This window comes from Capra hircus, chromosome 11, assembly GCF_001704415.2.
Source record: "Capra hircus breed San Clemente chromosome 11, ASM170441v1, whole genome shotgun sequence".
Classification (NCBI taxonomy): domain Eukaryota; kingdom Metazoa; phylum Chordata; class Mammalia; order Artiodactyla; family Bovidae; genus Capra; species Capra hircus.
The window spans coordinates 10555154-10571704 of record NC_030818.1 but is presented as its reverse complement, the minus strand read 5'-3'; the positions used below and the strand labels follow the sequence as shown (position 1 = coordinate 10571704).

The window sequence follows — 16551 nt, the reverse complement described above, 5'->3', positions numbered from 1 at the left end:
CCCTCTACCCCCACCAAGATTTTTGTCTCTACGTGAAATTCTTTCTTCTTAATCTCCGTTTCCGTCTATGGAGATTCCATGTACCATTTGCTTACTTCCTTGCTTAATGCCGCTTTTTTCCAGAAACTCCCCAGATTCTCTCACCACGTGTGAGCACCCCTTTGTTGTATGCTCTGCTTTCTAGTCTAGTTTTCTATATTTTTGTCTCCCCCTTTCTGTTTGCATTATGAGCTCCTTAAATTTAGGAACCATGTCTTGCTCGCTTTTATATGGAGAAGCATTAGAATGAAGAAGTTAGTGGAAGCCAGGTTTGAGTCCCCGTTCAGCACTGAACCATGAAGCCTTAGACAAGCTCTGTCACCCTTCTGAGTGGGTGTTCTCCTCGAGGAAATGGGCGTAACAGTGGTACCTACCTCATGGTGCTGTTTTGAAGATTAAATGAGACAGCATAGCACAGTGAACGTTGAGATAAATCTTAATTTTGTTTTCTGTACCCCTTACAGCACCTAGCTCATGTAGCACCTCATCCACACAGGCCTTCAGTTAATGGTGACTAAATGAACACAGATGAGAGTGCTTTGTGCAGAACTCACTTTTGCACTGAGTCAGTGGCAGAGCCCAGGGAAGAATCTAGGCTTCCTGAGTATCTTTCACACATTCCCCCTGCACATGCTGAGTAAGTGGGTCTTCACGTGCCTCTCGTAAAGTGTCTGGAATCCAGGAGGAGGGATTTGTGTGTTTTTGTTTGTTCGTGTGTTTGTTTTTAACAATGTGTAGCTCTGCATAAGAGAGACAGCACTCTTTTATTTTGTGGGTTGGATTTTATAGTCAGTTACTTTCTTGTCTAGGTTAGTTTTAGAAAGAACCACAAATGGAAGCCCCGGAGAGAAGCAACATAGTGTTGTGGTAGAGGTAATATGGTTGCAAGTAGAGTTTTAGATGGTTGTGATTGTTAAGTCCTCCTCCGGCCCCCCTCTGCAAACACATCTGTCCATGAACGTGCTAATTCTATGGGTGGTTCTGCCACTGCTCTTATTTGGTATGTTGAAGGTGGCATGTCATCTCGCTCTATCGGATTCTCACCTAAGAAAGTAGGAAAGTTTCTTCCTTGATTGTGTAGCTTCGACTACACGAACGGTGTGGGATGCAGTATCTTTTTAGTGGGAGGAAGCCTCTGTAATTGCTTCTCCCAGTGATTACAAGGTACAAGGTAGAAGGGTGGTAAACACTGAGAAGAAAATGTGCCTCCTAGGAAATTCTCCTCTTTTGTAATTTGCCTCTAGGCCGGCGCTGCCACCAGTCTTGGAAACTTGCTGGATATGATGTACCAGGAGCCAGCACGATGGTCCTACACCTTCCAGACATTTTCTTTCCTGAGCCGCCTGAAAGTACAGTTGGAGCCCTTCCCTGAGAAACTCCTGGAGGTTGGGAAGGCAGTACAGATCTTTGAGAGGTCTGTGTACAGCGACAGGTAAGATCCCGAGCCTCTGCCGGCCACAGGCTCTGTGCTCAGCACTACAGGTTTTCTTTTCTTGCTCAGACCCTGTGCTGCTCTTGTCATTGAATGTTATCCTTGAAAAAATTGTCTTCTTTTTAAAGACAACACTGTAGAGATTTGTTCAGACTTACAATTTCAGTTACCACACATGTCAAGAAAGGAAACTGTGTTTTTCATAAACTAAATGCATTTAATTTCTCACATTGGCAGTGATTACCTTGTCTTCTTCTTTTCTGTCATAGAAGCAGGCTGGTGGCTACCTAGTATAACCGTTACGTGCAGAAAGGCACGAAAGAGACACTTAAGTAGCAGCGTATGTTCTAGCAAACCAGATGAGTCAGTGACTGGCTATCACCTTGAAGAAAAAAGCAGATGGAATTAAAATCTGTGTTCTAAAATGATAGGAGAAATACATTTATCCTTGTTTTATTCTTCAAGAAAGGATTTCTGAGCAGAAGCACATCTGAAAAATTGACTTCTGTCTTGGATTTAACCATTTTTGACTCTGTCGTGTGAGAGGATTTATTATTGGCCAGAGTCTGTAAGAGAGATCCAGTCTCTCATAGGGCCAGGGAAGGGCATTGTCCTATCTACCCGACGGAGTGAGGTGGGGAGTCACTTTTCACGAAGGCTAGCAGCTAGCTTGGGAATTCAGCCCCTCGATTCTAGAGGAGCTAGTCCGTCTATACTCCGGAATTCCTGGTTCTGCCACAAGACCAGGCTGAGACTTGTGTTTCAGCCATTTGAAGAAGTGAGGGTGCCTCGATCTGGACATTACTGAGGGTTTTTTATCTGAAGGCTATGAATGACCTGTGTCAGTGTGAGATGGTGGCTCAAAGCATGTTGAGCTCTGAAGCCCCTTTGAATTATCAGAATGGAAAGTTTCACTTCTGTTGTCCATTCACGTCATTTTGTTTATATGTTTTTGTCTATGCTGGGTCTTCGCCCTGCCCAGGCTCTCTCTGCTTGCGGAGAGTGGGGGCTGCTCTTCGTTGTGGTGCTCAGAGGAGCAGTGGCTTCTTTTGTTGGGGAGCATGGGCTTTAGGGCCTGCAGGCTTCAGTCGCTGCAGCTCCCCAGCTCCAGAGCACAGGCTCAGTAGTTGTGGCTCATGGGCTGAGTTGCTGTGGGGCGTGTGGGATCTTCCTGGATCAGGGATTGAACCCATGTCTCCTGCAGGCAGGTTCTTTACCACTGAGCCACCAGAGAAGCCCTGTCCATTCACTTCTCAAGACGCTAGATTGGTTACCTGTTTACTTCCAGATTACAAAAACTAGCTGTACTTCTTAGTCTTCCCATAAAGCCTCCTGGAGGGGGAAAGATAAGGGCATATTTGTAATATATTCTGATTTTTTTTAAGCATTACTTAAAAATCATTCAAGATATGTAATACAAACGCCATAGGCTAGGCACTCCTTCTCTGTGGGCCCCAAGAGAGAGCCTGTTTTTTATAAAAGCTAAATACGTGAATTGTAAATGGTTGAGCTATAGATTTTTGTTTTTTCAACTGTTGGATAAACTACTATTTATTTTCCTTTCCCCTCTCCCAAGCCTAGCCTCTAGAATTAGGAAGATGAATTACATATTGCTACCTGCCTGGAAACATACTTGCCATTGGTCTTTTGATATTCAGCCCTTTAGTGAGGTAGACATGTGCGAGACCCCTTAGAAATACTTTGTTTGGAAAGTACACTGACTTTAGAAGATCTGTTCAGAAGATCTCCAGACTTCTCTGGCGGGCCAGTGGTTGAGACTCTGTGCTTCTGTTGTAGGGGGCCTGGGTCTGATCCTTGGTCAGGGGACTAAGATCCCTCATGCAGCGTGGCGTGGCCAAAAAAAGGTATCCGATCTTGACATTTACATGTAAAGGGAGACAGCTGGTGGTGCTGTAGGCAGCTACAGCATCCTAGATGTTTTCTTCAGAGGGGACATTTTTGAGACAGAGAGGATAACTGATTACACACTCTAGCCCTGATGGTAATTTAGAGCCTCTCCACTCCTTTAAACGTTTATTCATTTGGCTCAGCAAATGAACAGATTTGTTGAATGCCACCTGTGTTCAGGCACCGGGTCAGACCTGGGGACTGCAGTAAGCAGAGCAGACCCGGTTCCTGCCCTCATGGTGACCTTAGTCTGACAGGGAGCTCTGAGACTGCACACCTGCTCAGGTGTGTTACATGTATTCCAGAGGAGCAAACATAGCCTGTTGGGGAGAGTAGATGACAAGGAGGGAGAATCTAAATCTTTTCTGTTTGAGTTGAAAGAAAACACTAGCATGTGGTTTTAGAGCAGGGACCCTGATGCCTTGGTGCTTAAGCTGGCTCTTTTCTGAATGAAGGGATTCAGGCTGCAGGGGCTCTCCCCACCCTCCTCAGCATTTAGCACCGCCATGGCCTCTACATCCTCTCGCCCCTTCACGGCCAGCTTTGGAGAAATAAAGAAGTGCTCATCCTCAGAAAAGGGCCAGGGCCTTTTATAAGACTAAGTAACAGATATTTACTTGCTCTTTGTAAGATCTTCATTTCCATGTTACTTATGAAAAAGCTGAAAACATTTTTCAGATACTGAATTAGAAATTCACCTCTTTTCTTTGTTGCCTTCAGCTAGGCTATAGGTAAGCCATTTCAGACTGAAAGAGTTGGCTTCTAGAGCTCCCAAATTAGTGCCTTCATAGCCTAACAATGAAGTAGTTACAGTGACAACTAGGGTGTCTTTAATAGTATCTGTCAGTCACTGTTGTAAGCGCCTTGTAAGTATTACAGTTCTCACAACTCTTAAGAATTAGGTTCAACTGTTATCTATGTACAGAGGAAGAAGCAGCCTGAGAGTTTGATGACTTGCGCCTGGAGACACAGCTAGTGAATTTTGAAGCCAGGTCAGACTCAGAAGTGTGACTCTTCAACCCCTTCTCTTATGCAGCGCTCGCAGACTTGTGGTGTATACCTCCCTGAGCCATTCATAGACAAGGCTTCCGAATTTCATTTTTCCAGAAGTAGCCAGTTGCTGAGTATTGCCTTAGAAACTGGAATTCATTGCTTGATGTAAACTGTGTTTTGTATCAAGATGCCTGAGGTTGGAAAGCAGAATTGCTCCTTCTGAAACAATGGTTTCTAGTAAGCCCCGACTTCCTATTTACCAGATGCTCCTTTAGTTATGGAAGTAAGCAAGGGGCAAAATGAGATTGATTTTTAGATTTAGCCTTCTCTTATCTGGATTAGAAGCTCAGAAGTAGAGGAGGCTTGCTTTGGAAGAGAGTTTGTTTTCTTGGTGATACTGCAGTTAGTAGGAAATGCATTTCCTGCTCCATAGGGGACATGACTTAAATACAGTTCCTGCTCTGCTTCTCGGCTAGACCGAAGGATGGCTCTGCAGCCTCAGAACCCTTGAGTCCTTAAAGTAAGTCGTGGGTGCTTTATACTAGGTTGTTTTGTTTGGGGGCTTACTTACAGTAATAATAAGGAAATCTTTAAAGTCTGAGTCTATTTGCACCATTTGCACATCTTTTGACTGGTTTCCAGGAGGGGAAATTGTTAGTGACCAGTGAGACTGTCTTTCAGTGCCCTTTTTCTTCCAGTGGATTAATCCACTCAGAGATTTTGGCCTCTAAAGTTTAAATGCTATTCTCAGTATTGAGTGAAAGATGTAGGTAAAGAATTCAGACTTCTTAAAAATCAGTAAGGAACCAAAAAGGTTAAGTGGTTTGGACAGACATGGAACAAGTTGTTATTAATGTTTTTTTTGCTTCTTTCTTTTGCCTTTCATTCCATTTCCCATTCTCTTCCCCTCACCCATCCCACCTACATTTCCAACCAGGTATATCTTTGCAAAGACTCTTTTTGAAAATGGGTCCCTCAGTGACATTGAATGGCATATCTATCAGGACTGGCATTATTTTCTCCTGCAGGAGTTTGCCAGCCGGCTCAGATTACATGGCTTCATCTACCTCCAGGCTGCTCCCCAGGTAAGACAGAATTTAAAGCCTTGAACATTAGGACCATATGAAACTTAAAAGGTGACATTCTCTGAGCCTCTGATTTTCCAGTTGGAGAAAGTTGGTTGTGGGTATTACCTGGAGCATGGAGAGCAGTGGGTGAGCACCCTCCCATTCTAGCACGAGGACCCAGTTCCCATAGGCTTCCTGCAGCAGGGGGCTGAAGTGTTCCTCTTGATGTAGCGACCACCTAGAGAGGATTGGGCTTTATCACTGGGATCCACAGTTTCGACCCTCTGACCAGCGAACCTGTAGCCAGTTGCCTCAGCTTTTCCTTCCCTCTCACTGGGCCATCAGAGTCCATTGTGGTCTTGGTGGTTTTCTGACTAGCATGTCAGGAGGACGAAGAGGCTTTCCTCACCTCATCCTGATGCTCTCCTAATTCATTGTCTGCTTTTCTGAACCTGAAGGATGCCACTGGTAAGGCACGATGGACTGTGGGAGTTGCCTCCCATGACCTCCGACCTGGACCGTGGGGCCAGCCCAGCACACAGCAGGGTGGTGGTGTGGAGTCTCTGGAGACGGCAGGGGTCCTTGGCTCTGCCAGCCGCGGGCAGGCCCTGGAAGCCCTTCCCTGGAGGGGTCCTTGTCTGTCCAGTCCAGTGTCGCAGACACGTGATCTCGAAGGGCTCCTCTGGAGTGGGAGTCAAGCTGGGGGGTATTTTTGAGGGCTGTGTTTCTCTCACCTTTTTAGACAGACATCTGACATACAGTCAAATGCCACGTATAGCACATAGTCTCAGGAGGGAGCGCTCTCTTCAGGCTGGAGGCCAGGCTTTTAGGTTTATGACCAAGTCTTGTGGAAGGAAGGAGCCTGAGAGCAGGCTGGCCAGGGTCAGAAAATGGGTGGGAGAGCCCCCATGACACAGACCCCCGGGAACCAGAGGGGAGAGGACCAGATGGGAGGGCCTGGCCTCAGCAGGGGCGGCAGCAGGCGAGGGCCCTGGGTGTGAAGGGGACCAGGCATCGGGGCTCTTTATGTCGGGAGCTTCTGAAGATTGTGAGGAAATAAAGAGAGTCCACGGAAGTGAATAGGGTCTCAGGTTTAAGTGAAACTCAACTGGAGATGCAGTGAAGCCAGAGGGCTGAGAACCTTCTGTGAAAAGAGCAAAGCTGAAGGTGGCAGCCTCGCATGTTTATCACTTCTTGAAGTAGTTGTCGTTTCCTGGGAGCAGGAATAGAAGAGACCAGTTATGAAGGTGACTGGACTGTAGGGGCAGGCATTGGTGCCAGTGTTTAGGGGAAAAGGAGAGCCGTGTCAAAAGGATGGTTTGAGGTAGCTGAATGTAGGGTTCAGGGTGAGAGGAAAGTCCTGGCCCCCAGGAAGGCTCATGGCCTGAGCCAAGGATGAGTTAAGAGCATTGTGGACTTGAACTGAGTGAAGACTGTGGTTGGATCTGAAGAGGCAACAGGTTTCCAGTAGGTGTTCATGGGATGGAGAGTTGAAAGCAGCTGTAGGTTGAGGGGCTAAGCATTAAGAGAAGAATTGAAAGTACTGACATCTAACCTTTTCCTGGTTCCTGACCTAACCTGCTGGGACACCGGGACCCAGCAAGGAAGGAAGAAAGTCTTCCTCACGTCTTTGTGTACTTGGAATGACTTTGTGAGATGGGACAATGATGATAACAGTGGTGGTGGTGATTGTAATTATTATGGTGTGGCTGATAACATCTTTTTGGAGAGACGAATTGAGGTATTGCAGCTGGGGTAGAATAAGGATTGAAGGATTAAGGATTACTGCAACTTGATGGTAGAAAAAAATTACTTATTTTGGGATTGGATGGGGATTTTGGTGCTATTTTGATGGCACCAGAACCGAGAATGTTGATATCCTTCCCCTGAAGTCACTCCTGATTTCTGCTGTGAGACCCAGAGGAACTGTGAGAGAGCAGAACAGAAGTGAAACATCTCTATGTAGAAAGTGGTGTGAGCGCCCAGTCCCCAGTGCAGAGTCCCGGCAGATGTTGGCTTAGAGCTCATGTGATGGGCTTGAGTAGGGCATTTTGCTCCTTCCTACCTACTCTTCACTAACCTGTAAAAAGCAAGCTAGCCAACAGTTAAAAAAAAAAGAAATCAGAAGAGAAATGGCTGGGCCTCAGTGCCCCAAAGAATCAGCAAGAGAGAGTGCAGCTGGCCAGTGTGCCTCCAAGAGCCAGGCCATGTCTGCAGCCTGGACAGCGAGTGCTGCAAAGACCTGGGACAAGTGGCACCTGGGTGTGGGGCTTAGGAAGTGCAGTGGTCAGACGCACTAGCAATCCCTGTCCAATTGCTGCCTCTGACTTCAGGCAGTCCAAACAGCAGCTCTTCCAGGAGGGTGGGGTGGAGTGAAGCAGGCGGCCGCCGTTTCCAGCCGCACTGTCTTTCCTGGTCACATTCCGCGTGTCCTCCCCATGAGGACCGAGGTAAAGAGGAACCAGACTAAGGCACTGTTTGCGCAAGGTGGTTGTTTTTTTAAAGAACTTGTAACCATATCAGTACAGCAAGAATTACACCAAATGTTCAAAATAGAAGTTTACCTAGGCTTCTGGGTGGGGGAAGAAAAGTTTGCTCTCTTAAGTAAATTAATAGTGCACAGGGAAATGTTAGCCTATTTTAACAGGAGAGACTTTAGCATCAGGTTTGCCTGCCAGCAATGAATGAATAATTATAGCTTTTATAAAAAGAATTGCTCTGCCCTAGTATATAATTGAAAACATAACGTCACATTCTGAAAAATACGCATTTTCATTAATTCTGATAATATTTTTCTCTCAGGAAAATTAAGTAGCTTTGCTATGTTTAGAAATCCTGAAGCTACCTTGCTGGCAGGAATGTGAATTGGTCAGCCTCTAAGGAGGCAGTCTGGCAGTGTATACTAGCAGGGTACATAGTTTTGCCCTATTAATCATGCTTCTTGGAATTTACTCCATAAATACGCTCCCACATAGGCAAAATGGCTCATGTGCAGGGCAGCATTGTTTACAATAGCAAATTATTATAAACAACCCACGTAGTCATCAGTAGAGGCCAGTTAAATATATTATGCTCCATCGATGCACTGAAAAACTCTGAAGCCATGAAAAAGAACTGGAAGGTACTATACTGACATATAACAATCATCAAAATATATTCTTAAGAAAAATAAGAACTAAGTGTGTAATAGGAGACCTTTTATATATATATTTTTAAGTGGAGGTAAGACTATATGTGTAAAATCTTTCTGAAAGTAGGCAACAGTCACTAACATCTGTCATCAGTGGGGTGGAGCACTGGGTCGTGGTTAGTCAGGGCCATAAAGCTGTGTGATGGGGAGGCAAGGGAACGGCAAAGAGGTCTGGAAGCAGTCAGCAATGAGGAAACGATGTAGGGACAGAATGACAGAAGGAAAAAGAGAAGGTTCAGAGGGAAGGAAGGTAGAGAAAAAGATGAAAGTAGGAGGTCCACAGAGATAAGCTGGGTCAGAAATGAAAACTTTCAATGAGTATGTGCAATAAGTATGTATTGACCACCTGCCCTGCCAGGCCAGGCCCTGTGCTCAGCCCTGAACCAGACAGATTCTGGCCTGCTTTCAGAGTGGTGCTGAGTAAGCTGGTGCCAGCGATGAAGGGGGAGCCCCTGCCTCTTCCAGGAAGCTCTTCTGACTGCCCCAGCCCAGTTGCTGTCTTCCTTATCTGACTTCTGTACTTAAGATCCAAACCTCACAGTAGGGCACCTGATTTGCTGTTTTGCATATGTTGTTTTACTTGTTATCTAATTAAATTATAGACTCCCTAGGACAAGGACTTCATCTAACTTTAGAACAGTTCTTGGTTCAAGGGAAAGAGATGAGAAGGGATAAGTGCTAAAAGTATTAGCATGTTAGACTGTTAACCTGTGTTAATCAATTTGAAAAGTTGGGCAGAAGATCATAAATGAAATTTGTTTATATGGTTTTCTTTCCCTAGAGAAAAGATGGTACAAGAGGGAAACAGTGAAGATTGCACCTTTGGGAATCTTATACATTATATTTGGGGATAAAAGTTTACATTTGGGAATAAAACTTAACTATTTGAAAGAGAGAAGTCCTAAATCAGTGAGTTAATCTACGTGTTCTTCCCAGGACAGATGACACTGAATAATGAAGTGTTTGCCACGCACAGAGAGGAAGGAAGGCAATTCAGCAAAGCAGACATTCAGAGCAAAAGTTTTGAGATGCGAAAGAGCTTGGTCTGTACTGCAGACAAGAGGTCACATGCAGCTTCAGGGGAGGAAGGAGCTAAGGATGTCAAGAGCGGAGAGTTAGGAGCAGTGGCCAGACTCTGGGAATGGCCCTGTGTGACCAGTAAAGGAGAAGGTGACATTCCCTGAGCCATTGTGCTTCAGATTTTCTGATCAGATGAAAACAGACTGGAATTATGCACGCTCTGGAAGGACTGAGGGACAGAGTGAGTCAAGCCTCACTTTTTTATTTTTTGAACTTTGACCTATGCAGAATTTGCATTCTGCCCCAGAGTGAATGTGTGATATGACATGACTTCAAATTACTTACCCTTTTGTAAATATTGTTACTCGTACTTCCTTGCACCTGGGACTAAAGGCGATAAGCACCCTGTGAGGTACTTTAAGCAAGGAGAGTCGTACCGTTAGAGTCAGCCCTCTGGGTCCAGACATGGAACCCCCTGATGTGGAGAGCCCACTGCCATTTCATACACATAAGGGGCTCTAGCAGCGTTGGAATTTCGTACCCACAGAGGGTCCTGGAACAAACCCCCTGAAACCCCCACTGCACATGCTGAGGGACAGCTGTATATTGCAGTAGTCTGGAAGGGTGGAGTGAGCAGGACAAGTAGGAGAAAAGACAGCATTTGCCTGGAACTGATGGGCTCCCTTCCGTGAGTCTTCACAGTGACCCATGGGGTTGATGAGAGGAAGTAGAAGCCCACAAAGCTTACGCCCCTGGTGCCTGGCGAAGATGGGAATTTAATCCTGGACTTTCTGACATTAAGGCCTGTGCTCTTTCCATACACTTCACTGCCTCCAGGAGGCAGAGAGTCAGAAGGCTCTTGCTCCATGGTCCAGGTGAGAAATGCTGGGGACCTGACCAGGGCAGGGATGAGAGAGGGGCAAGGAGAGAACCAGCTGGAGAGAGATGAAAGAGAACTCAGTGACTTCCTGGCTATGGCAGGGAGGAGGAAAAAAATAATAATCCCAGGTTCCTAGGGTAGATGATGTTTGCCATTAACCTGTGATTCACTAAGAAGACAGGCAGCAGAAGGAATGTCATAGCACTAGCGCCCGGGATAGACGCAGCAAGGAGGCCTGAGAGCCCCTAGCTTCTGTGACAGCCGAGATAACCCAGCAGCTCAGCAGAGCCTGGGGACTGTCTTTCAGGTTTGTTTAAAGAGACTACACCGGAGGGGCAGGCAAGAGGAGAAAGAAGTTGAGTTGGCCTATCTGGAGCAGCTTCATGGTCAACACGAAGCCTGGCTTGTCCACAAGACAACCCCGTAAGTGGAGAAGAGAGTGCCAGTGGACAGAGGCCTGCCTTCCTGCAGCCAGTCATTAAAATACAGGCAGCTGAACACGCAGCCCCTTAAGCAGGTTCAGAATGTCCTGGAAGTGGTTGGAATTGTCAAGCATTATCCCCAGCAGAAATTTAATACTGGATATAATCTATATATTCCAAGAAACTTTTTTTATTAGATTGTTTCCCAGTTTTTTTTATTTTTCGATATGCCCCTAGACTGAACTTGGTGATTGATGATGATGAAGTAGTTGGCTCAGGGTAAAGGGCTGAAAAATTGTCAGTGTGTACTAAGTTAACACTCCTGGTTTCAGCCTTTCCTCCCTTCAGGCTTGGTGTGCTGTCCATTTAAATTGTTTGGGGCTCCGACCTTCAGTATCAGTCTTCAGACTAAAGAGAAATTTCAGTCTCATCTTTCCAGCCAACTTTATTGAATTCCTTTTTTAAACTGTTTACATGAAATTTCCCTGAGAAGCCCTGTGACCTTAGAGCTGTTCTGAATTATTAAGACTGGTGAGAATGTGAAGCTTACCGTCTTTTTTTGCTCCCTAAATACTCGTGCTTCTTACAGGCTCCACTCTGAGGCTCTGCTGAACATTCCAGTGCTCGTGTTGGATGTCAATGATGACTTTTCGGAAGAAGTAACCATACAAGAAGAGCTCATGCGGAGGGTGGGGAAGACCTCAACGCCTGCTTTTCTTTCTTTACACTTCTATCACTTCAGAACTTCACTATGGGTCCTATGCCTTGCGCCTCAAATAGCATTTCACACTCCAAAGCCTGTGGGGCCTTGGATAAGTTATTAATATAATCTCTATTCTCTAAAGTGTTTGGGGCTAATAATTGTTAAATACTTGCCTTGTAAGATGTGCTTTCCAGCTGACTTCCTCGTCTGAGGTATTCTAGAACTAGGGAAATGAGACTTCTGGATTCACTCCAGCTCTGCCACTTGATACCCTGGGCAGGTCACATTTCCTTTCCATACCTGTGTTCTCTTCCTCACCAAAAACTCGAAGGCTTGGCTACACATGCATTATGGATGGACTAGTGTATAGTCTCCTGAAAATGTGAAATTTAACTTTTCGTTTTTCTCTTTCCCACAGGTAAACACCTTTGTAAAGAATCTATAACCAGGACTGGGATGTTCTAGCTGGGATCTGGGCTCTCTGACTTTCTAAAGCCAGAGAATACCCAGCTACCCACCTTTCTGTCCCCTGCTCCCACCTGCTTTTACCCCTAGAGTACTCTGACACGCAGGGGGTTAAGCTTCTGTTAGCTATAGACCTAGCCCTAGTCTTCTTTTGTATCTCAAGGACTTCTTAAATAAAGTCTATGCTTTTGTGGATTCTGTTAATCCAGTTGTTCGTTTATTTCATCTTGTCTCTACTGCTCTGAGCTCCCCTCTAGACTAGCCATTTTCACTTGAGAAGAGTCCTTGCTCGCTTTTAAATCCTTCACCTGTCAGACTTCTCTGTGTGTTCACTGGTTCCTTCTGACATGCCAGGGCAGGGACTACTTCAGAACCCTGACCAAGCTCTGCCTTAGGCATGAAAAGGGGGAATAAAATGACTCAGGAGTGGATGGATATGAAGTGAGAGCCCTCAGAGCTAGGAAATGGAACTCAAACTCCAGGAAGCTTCTCTGTGTCTCCCCATCCAGCACTCTTGGTGTGGGCGGTGGGGTGGGTACTTAGACCTTTGTCCCAAAGCTGAAGAACCTGGATGAAAGAAAAGGAGGGAAAGAGGAAGAGAATAAATCACAAGCTTAGGAGTTCAGCATATGACATTTAGGGCTTGGTCGTCCTGGCACTCTGGCCTCCTCCAAATACCTATCAAGTAAGTTTCAGGTTAACTTCATGGAGTGAATTTGTTCATGCTGGAAAGAAAGAAAATTTTTTGTGTGTGCTGCGGTTCAAGCTTCAAGGACAGTTTACTGTAAAGAGAGAAAAATACATGACTGTCTAGAATTGAAGTGCTTCATTGAAAGAAGCCTGCAGATCCACGATTCATCAGGATCGGGATTCCTGCACTGAGCCCTTAATAGCTGCACAGGCCCACGAGAAAATGAATGAGCTTGGGACCCAGAGTGTCCCAGAAGACACAAACCTGCGTTTCCCTGATACTTGGGAAAACAAATGTGAGACTGGTTTCTAATAGATGTGTGATGTTTTGAAATAGCACAGCATTTCTTTATGCTACTTAAAAAATTTTTTTAACAGCTTTATTGAGGTAATTCACATACCATACAATTTACCCATTTAAAGTGTTCAATTCTGGAGTTTTTAGTGTAGTCATAGAGTTGTACAGCCATCACCACAGTCAATTCCAGAATGTTTTCATCACCTCAAAAAGAAATGCCATGCCAGTTGGAGTCACCCTCTATCCCCCACTTTCCCACAATCCCCACCCACCTATACCCTGCTCTGGGCAACCAGCAGTCTACTTTCTGTTTCTACTGATTGGCCTATTCTGGACATTTCATGTAAACAGATCACATAATATGTGGCCTTTTGTGACTGGCTTCTTTCATTTTCAAGGTTTTTAAGATTCATTCAAGTTATAAAACATATCAGTACTTCATTCGTTTTTATGGCTAAGTATTTTGTAAATATACATTTATTTATCCATTTATCCATTGATGGACATGAGGGTTCCACATTTTGACTATTAGGAATAACACTGCTATGAAAATTCATCTACAGGTTTTTGTGTGGACATATGTTATAATTTCCCTTGGGTGTATACTGAGGAATGGAATTACTGGGTCAGATGACAACTCCACGTTTCACTTTTTGAGGAACTGCTAAACTTCTGAAATTCCATGTTACGTTCCCTCCAGCAGTGTGTGAGTGTTCCACTTTCTTCACGTCATCGCCATCTGTCATTTTGATTATGACAATCCTAATAGGAGTGACGCTGTATCTCACTGCACTGGGGTCTTGATTTACGTTGCACTAACGGCTAATGATGTTGAATGTAACTCTCATGTACTTATTGGTCATTTGTATATCTTTGGGAAAAACCGTCTTCAAATCCATCTTTTCAATTGTGTTTTGTGGCTTTTTATTGTTGAGTTGTAAGAGTCTATATTCTGGATACAAATCCTTATTACATAGATAATTTATTCATATTTTCTCCCACTCTGTGGCTTATATTTTCATTTTGATAGTGTCCTTTGAAGCATGAATGTTTTTAATCTTTATGAAGTCAAATTTATTTTTATCAACTTATTTTGGCACCATGTCTAAGAAAGTTTTGAATAACCCAGCGTCACAAATATCTGCCATGTTTTCTTCTAAGAGTTGTGTAGTTTTAGCTCTTACATTAGGTCTGTGATCCATTTTGAGTTAATTTTTGTGTAGAGTTTAAGGAAGGGATTCAACATCATTCTTTTGCATGCGTATATCCAGTTATTCCAACACTACTTGTAGAAAACATGACTTTTCTCCCATTGAATTGTTATGGCCAAAAAAAAAAAATAGTCTTGGCACCATCTTGGAAATCTGTCCCACTTGTTTGTGTGTTTATTTGCCGCTTCGGGCTTTGGACAAGACCAGGGATGAATATAGGGTATTAGGTGTGTTTGGAAAGTCAATGGTTTTGGTATTTGAGCTCTGAGGGTCTCAAATGTTTCATTCCTATTTAAGTTTCCAGGAGCCGCTAATGTAGAAATCACCTGTAAACCCGGAGTAAGAGCACTAGGTCCCCACCCTTCATTCATTTATTCAGTTGTCAACAAATATTTGAGCATCTCCCATATGCTAGAGACCAGGAAGGTAAGGCAGACCTCATCCTCACCTCACAGAAACTGTCAGCTAATGGAGAGGGTAACAGTCACGGACCAACTGGTGCAGACCTAGTGACTATTTGAAAAGATGTGCAGGTGCGCTGCGGCGGCCAGAGCAGAAGGAGCCACATAGTCCGGGACAGCCCCCTACAAAAGCGACAGCTGCCCTGAAGAACGAAGTGTCCAGGCAGAGAAAAACGTCCTGTGCCAAGGCTTTCGTGTGAGAGCGAGGCATTAGGCCCAGACTGACAAAACTTGAGGTTAATGAGCTTATTATTTAAGAATGCCTTCCTCTCTACACACTTAAAGTCTGAAAATCTGCAAATACAGTGTTTCTTTCCATTTGTAAACATTGCCTTTAGATTGTAAATATTCTCTGAAATAATCAAAGCTGTCAACAGTCTCACCGGAAACAATTTGTCATTTTCCAAATTGGTAGCTGAGCTGGTCTGGTGAGAGTATATATTTTAATTAGGAGTAGTTTGGAACTTTAAGAATGTGGGTAGGGGTAGGTCTAGGTGAAGTGCTTAAATATGGAGATTAGGTCTTCACTGGCAGGCCAGACTGGGTGGGCTGTTCTCAGTCTTGGATTAGACAGGCCCCCAGAGTCAAGTAACTGGGATTAACACATAAAACACATAACACAGCTACATTTCTTTCTGGTTTCAGTTCAGTTCAGTCACTTAGTCGCATCTGACTCTTTGCAACCCCATGGACTGCAGCATGCCAGGCTTCCTTGTCCATCACCAACTCCCAGAGCTTCCTCAAACTCGTCCATTGAGTCGGTGATGCAATCCAACCATCTCATCCTCTGTCATCCCCTTCTCCTCCTGCCTTCAATCTTTTGCAGCATCAGGGTCTTCTCAAATGAGTCAGCTCTTTACATCAGGTAGTCAAAATATTGGGGCTTTAGCTTCAACATCAGTCCTTCCAGTGAATATTCAGGACTGAGTTCCTTTAGGATGGACCAGCTGGATCTCCTTGCAGTCCAAGGGACTCTCAAGAGTCTTCTCCAACATCACAGTTCAAAAGCATCAATTCTTCCACACTCAGCTTTCTTTGTAGTCCAACTCACGTCTATACATGACTGCTGGAAAGACCATAGCCTTGACTAGATGGACCTTTGTTGGCAAAGTAATGTCTTTGCTTTTGAATGTGCTGTCTAGGTTGGTCATAACTTTCCTGCCAACGAATAAGTGTCTTTTTATTTCATGCCTGCAGTCACCATCTGCAGTGATTTTGCAGCCCAAAAAAATTAAGTCAGCCACTGTTTCCTCTGTTTCCCCAGCTATTTGCCATGAAGTGATGGGACCAGATGCCATTTTAGTTTTTTGAATGTTGAGCTTTAAGCCAACTTTTTCACTCTCCTTTCACTTTCATCAAGAGGCTCTTTAGTTCTTCACTTTCTGCCATAAGGGTTGTGTCATCTACATATCTGAGGTTATTGATATTTCTCCCAGCAATCTTGATTCCAGCTTGTGCTTCTTCCAGCCCAGCGTTTCTCATGATGTACTCTGCATAGAAGTTAAATAAGCAGGGTGACAATATACAGCCCTGATGTCCTCCTTCTCCTATTTGGAACCAGTCTGTTGTTCCATGTCCAGTTCTAACTGTTGCTTCCTGACCTGCATACAGATTTCTCAAGAGGCAGGTCAGGCGGTCTGGTATTCCCATCTCTTTCAGAATTTTCCAGAGTTTATTGTGAGCCATACAGTCAAAGGCTTTGGCATAGTCAATAAAGCAGAAATAGATGTTTTTCTGGAACTCTTGCTTTTTCCATGATCCAGCAGATGTTG

General features: G+C 44.6%; 1 protein-coding gene across 5 annotated transcripts in view; it reads left to right on the top strand.

The window, feature by feature from the left end:
• The window catches only part of DGUOK (deoxyguanosine kinase), a 33664-nt gene extending 21341 nt beyond the window's left edge, over positions 1–12323 (top strand). The window contains exons 3-7 of one of the 5 annotated variants that reach the window (XM_005686349.2): positions 1284–1471; positions 5310–5457; positions 10837–10952; positions 11541–11640; positions 12073–12323. In XM_005686349.2, coding sequence (XP_005686406.1) covers positions 1284–1471; positions 5310–5457; positions 10837–10952; positions 11541–11640; positions 12073–12099 — 579 coding nt within the window. In that variant the 3' untranslated portion in view covers positions 12100–12323. Of the gene's footprint in view, positions 1–1283; positions 1472–5309; positions 5458–10836; positions 10953–11540 lie in introns of all 5 variants that reach the window. The other 4 variants (XM_013967497.1, XM_005686351.2, XM_013967498.2 and 1 more) reach the window with 4 other exon arrangements.